Below are 5,584 nucleotides of genomic sequence, written 5' to 3'. Positions count from 1 at the left end.
AAGAATCAAGTCCAGATTTTCTTGACTACAAATGCAAAGTTCTACCCACTAGTGACACGATGTTGCTTGTAGGGTCAGAAGCCCTAATGGCCCATTAACATTGTGAAAGGAAATAAACTGAAACCCATGTAGGTGCTGCATAATATATAATATATATTTTAAAAAAGAATACAAAACTAGCCCTCAGCGATGATGGCCCAGATCCTCTCTTGGGGCTCACCCAGCTGCCCCATCTTCCCCTTGTCCTTGGTCCTCACTCTGCCCACCATTCTGTATCATGCGAACAATGTGGGTAAGGTCCAAGCTTCGGGTCAGTGTGTCCAACAACATCTCATCCTTCTGGACACCCATGAATTCCTCCAAAGATAACTCACCTAGAGAGGGGGAGAAAAGATGGAATCAGTCCCTGAGTGGGGAATGTGGGCTTAAAGTCCAGCGGGAGGGCAGGGCAAACAGACCAGTAGAAAGAAGGAAGTCCAGAATACAGAGGTGGGGCATGGGAATCAGTAGAGAAGGGCTGAAAGGATCTGGAGTGGGACAAAGAAGTCTGGAAAGAAGGACAGAAGACAGGTTGAAGGCTCCAGAATCAGAAGAAGGGAGGCTAATTGGAGATGGGGAAGCCAGCTGAAGTTTTGGCAGAACATGTTGGAGACATGGGAGTTAGGGATGGAGCCATGAGCCTAGAATTGGGGTGTGGAAGCTCAGAAGAGTCCAGGATCCATGGCCAGGGTTGCATATAACCTCTAAAAGTCAATATGGAACCAGTAGACCAGGGCTTGAATGGACGGACAGAAAAGAACATGGATAGACATTGGATGGGGGAAGAGGGTTCAGGTGGAAGGAGACAGGTCCCATTCTTGTCATTCCCCCTCCCATCAAAGCTCTTCCTTTACCGTCCCCATTGATATCAATCTTGGCAAACACTGTGTCCGTGAATTCCTCCGCACTCATGGTTGAATCACTGCAAGGGTTAATGGCTCGAATAGCCTAGGGGGAAACAAGAGAAGCTTGGATGAGGGCTGGAGGGATCAGATTCCAAGAGGACAAGCCTGGAGAAGGAATGCAATATCAGGATATCAACAGCAGGTGGCGGAGCAGGACAGGTCATCGGAGTTCCTTGGCACCTAAGCTCTAGATCTGAAGGAATCTCATTTTCCATTCATTCTAGTAGCTTCTTAACTTGTCCTGCATAATCTGTCACATTCATGCCAAATAACGGTAGACTTAGAGCAGTGCTCTTGTCAAAAAGATTTCTGACTTTGTCTTTGCAAGCTGCAGCATTGGAAAAAACTATTGCTGTCTTCCCTTGTGCAATTGGAAGGAAAGAGTTTATTCCCAAATACCTGGGCTCCTTGGCAAGCTGCTCTCCACCATGTTCCCCACAGAGTTAATACCCTTCTCAGGTCACAAAGTATGGTGGTCCCTCTTCAAACAAAGAAGGAAATCAGCTTCGTTGCTGGGGAGTAAAGTCTTGCTGCTCAAGTCACAACATATCTGGTGGTAGTAGGGGCAGCTACGTATGGCAGGAGATAGAGACCCAGGCTTGGAGACAGGAGGTCCTGGGTGCAAACCTGGCTTTGGACACTTCCTAGCTATGTGACCCTGGGCAAGTCACTTAGCCCCAATTACCCCTTACCTCTTTCCTGTCTTGGAACTGATACTTAATATTGATTTTAAGATAGAAGGTAAAGGGTTTTGTTTTTTAATGTCTTTTGATAATGGGGGACAGAATAGGAACTTTAGAGGTCATCTAGTCCAGCCTGATTGAGCTATAGTTAGGGGAGCCTCTGAATTTAACTGTTTCTCTCCATTCCCTCAATCCTCATTTCTGGAGAAGAGGCACAGTGACTTAGAGGAGGGAGAAAGAGAATTAGGGGCACGTAAAATTTAAACTAGAGAGAGAGAAGTAGGTTATCTCTAAGAGTGGGAGCTCCTCTGAGGGCAGATACTATGCAGAATCACTGAAATTTATGAGTTGGAAAGGACTTTAGCAGCTTTTTAAAATGAGGAGTGCATTACCTTGCTCTCCAAGTTCCCTGGCAGTGCAATGATTCTATGACTTCCTAATGCTCTAGTCCAACTCATCATTCAACATAGGACTTTCATACTTCTCATGCCTTATGTTGTTGTTTAGTCATTTCAGTCATGTCAGATTCTTTATGACTCCCATTTTGGTTTTCCTGGCAAAGGCACTGGAGTGGTTTGCCATTTCCTTCTCCAGCTCATTTTACAGATGAGGAAACTGAGACAAATAGGGTAAAGAGACTTCCCCAGGGTCACCCAGCTAGAAAGTGTCTAAGGCCAGATTGAACTCAGGAAGATTCATCTTCCTAATTCCAGTTCCATGGAGCTGCCCCTTTCATGCTATGCTTCTCTGCATTCTCCACAGTACCTCGCCCAGGGCCAGACACACAAAATGTGCTCAGTTTATGACAATAAAGGAAGAATACTTGAGTTTGAATACCATTTCTACTATTTACTTTGTGACTTCACAGAAACTAATCTTTTCTTTGGGCCTCAGTTTCCTCACCTGTAAAATGAAGGGATTTGGCTAAATGATCTCTGAGATCCCTTCAAACTCTGAGCATCTGTTTTTTGTATATTAATATTCTCTGGGCTAAGTCCCCTTCCGCCTCTGGAATTCAATGTCCTGTGTCCTATGTTTTAAAGTCTTTCTAGTCTGTGTTGTATATTCTAGCATCCTATGTTCCAAGATCCCCCCCAGCCCTGACAGTCATTTTTCCGTGTTCTAACATTCTATGTACTTAAGGTCTCTTCCAGCTCAGTCTGTGCTCTGTTCTCTCACATTCTGTATTCTAAGGTCCTGTTTAGCCTTGACATTCTATGTTCTGTGTCCTAATGTTCTTTGTTCTAAGGTCTCTTCCAGCTCTTACACTCTATGTTCTGTGTTCTTACATTCTCTGTCGGTTAATAAACATTTATCTAGTGCCTACTGTATGCCATGCACTGTTCTCAGAAATAGAGATACAAAGAAAGATTAATACCAATCCTTAAAGGGCAGCTGGGTGGCTCAGTGAATAGAGAGTCAGGCTTGCAGAAAGGAGGTCCTGGGTTCAAATGTGGTCTCAGACACTTCCTAGATGTAGGACCCTGGGCAAGTCACTTAACCCCAACTGCCCAGCCTTTACCTCTCTTATACCTTGGATCTGAGATAGAAGGTAAGGATTTTTTTAATTAAAAAAAAATTTTTTAAGTCCCTGCTCTCAAGATGTTGGTCAGTAAGATAGTATAATCACATGACCTCACATTTCTATAGCTCCTTCTTTCATCTCAATTCTCATTTGATCCTCACAACCAACCCACTAAAGTGAAGATACTAACAGTAATTCACATCACACAGTATCCAGAGTTCTAAGATCAGCAAAACACTTTCCTCACCATGATGGTGTGAATTTGGTAGGAGCATCATCATCTCTTTTTATAGATAAGAAAACCGAGGTTCAGAGGCAAAATTGCCTAAGGTTACACAGCAAATTACTAACAGAGAGAGCCAGATCTTCAATCTCTAAATCACAGAATTGTAGAGGTAGAGGGAACCTCCACAACCATCTAATTCAAATTATACGAGAAAAATAATTTACCCTATAAATATCCTTAACAAGTCATCATCTGGCCTTTCCAGGAAGACTCCAAGGGCAAGCAAACTACTGAGAGAATTCAGCCCAGACCACTTTAGGACAGTTATCATTGTTTATACCTGGGTGATGTAGTAGATAGATAATAGACATAGAAGACGTAGAAAACCTGAGTTCGAATTCAGCCTCAGTTATATACTAGCTGTGTGGCCCTAGGCAAGTCCCCTAACCCCTTTTTGTCTGAGCTCCTCAACTGCAAAATGGGAACACAATAGAAAAGAAAATGGCAAACCACTCCAGTATCTTTTGCCAAGAAAACCCCAAAGGGGTCCAACAAAGAGTCAGACACAATTGAACAATAACAACTGATATCTGACTCCAGAACCAACACTCTTTCTACCCATTAGTCCTAGATCAGTCCTTTGAAGCTAAACAGAACAAGTCCAATTCCTCTACCATCGGATAGTCCTACAAATACTCTCTGTCAAGCCTTGAGTCTTTTCTTCTCCAGCTTAAACATCCCCAGGTCTCTCAACAGATCCTCATGTTACCTGAACTCAAGGCCCTTCATCACATGCACCATAATCTCCACCATCAGGGACTTTCCATTTTACTAGTCACCCTCCTCTGGACACATTATCAATATCCTTCCTAAACTGGAGATGAGAACAGAAGATGATACTGAAGGTGCAGCCTGACTAGACCAGAATCTAAGTTTCCTGACTTCCATTTGTACTGTGAGATACTCATTAATGGAGCATTTGAGAGCCAAACTCAACTCTCCCAAAATTTAGTCTCTGCTGCTCTCATGCCCGTTCCTGCTACCTGTGATAGTCAAGGCATCTGTCTCATCTCAATTCTCAAAACCTTCTGGTCCCCTCAGGAGACAGAAAAGTAGGTGGGATTGGAGGACTTAGACACCAGGAGCTAAAGGCTTATTTCTAATTAGCCAGGGAAAGGGGAGAGAAAAGAGCAGAAGTAAGGATAGGACTGCAGCAAGGTCTTGTTAAATTTTCAGAAATTTACAATGCAGAAATTAGCAAAAGCTACAAATCAAGATGATTTATTATTCCATTGATTTCTAAACTCAAGAAAGTGATGGATAAAATATTAATAATGCAGATTATAGGGCAGCTAGCTTGATATTGTAATGGATACAGTGTTGGGCCTGAGGTCAGAAAGATTCATCTTCTTGAATTCAAATCTGACCCTTATTAGCCGAGGGACCCTGAGCAAGTCATTTAACTCTGTTTGTCTCAGTTCCTCATTTGTAAAATGAGCTGGAGAAGAAAATGGCAAATCACTCCAATATCTTTGTAAGGAAAACCCCAAATGGGGTCACAAAGAGTCTGACATGACTGAAACTGAACAACAACAACAAATGCAGATTAAATTAAAAAGTGTGTCATGGTTACATTTTTTTTCTTTACAGAGCTTGTTGTAAATATATGCCAGCATACCACTGATCTCTTGATCAGTCAATGAATGAGAGAATTTGAATTTTCTTCATTCTCTAAAAACCCTAAAGAAAGTTAGAGTCAAACTCTTAAGTATTATGAAGGGCCAGCTTAGATACAGTCATTTAGAGAGAGGAAAAGGGGTTCCCAGTTGGTCTACAGATATTTTCCTGTTGTGTGGACACCTTAGATATTGTCATTCACCAAATAAGAAGGAGCATTTCACAGTTGGACTACAGCTATTTTCCTCATACAGGAGAACAAGTAGGAATTTCCTAGGATGCTTGCCCAGGTTATTGAAATAACTGGGACAGTCTGGACCAAACCAGACTATCTGGTCACCTTAAGTTACCCGGATGATGTTGAGCAGCTCCCCTCTGTCAATGCAGCCGTTGCCATCCACATCGTACAGCTTAAAGTACCAGCGAAGCTTCTGTTCCACCTTCCCTTTCAAGACCAGGCTCAGGGCAGCCACGTACTCCATAAAGTCAATGTAACCATCCTAGGTAAGAACAGACAGGATTATGAGGG

At 42.8% G+C, this 5,584-nt stretch overlaps 1 protein-coding gene across 1 annotated transcript; it reads right to left on the bottom strand.

Moving 5' to 3' along the window:
• Nucleotides 1–216: 216 nt before the first annotated feature.
• LOC123256317 (guanylyl cyclase-activating protein 1-like) lies at nucleotides 217–5,555 on the bottom strand (the record flags this gene model as incomplete). The annotated part of the gene is made up of 3 exons (XM_044684961.1): nucleotides 217–374; nucleotides 894–987; nucleotides 5,406–5,555. Coding segments are annotated over 3 exons (402 nt in total), but the record flags the coding sequence as incomplete, so codon positions are not given.
• Nucleotides 5,556–5,584: the final 29 nt, after the last annotated feature.

Source organism: Gracilinanus agilis, unplaced genomic scaffold (assembly GCF_016433145.1).
Source record: "Gracilinanus agilis isolate LMUSP501 unplaced genomic scaffold, AgileGrace unplaced_scaffold57779, whole genome shotgun sequence".
Classification (NCBI taxonomy): Eukaryota; Metazoa; Chordata; class Mammalia; order Didelphimorphia; family Didelphidae; genus Gracilinanus; species Gracilinanus agilis.
This window is presented reverse-complemented; position numbering and strand designations above follow the sequence as displayed.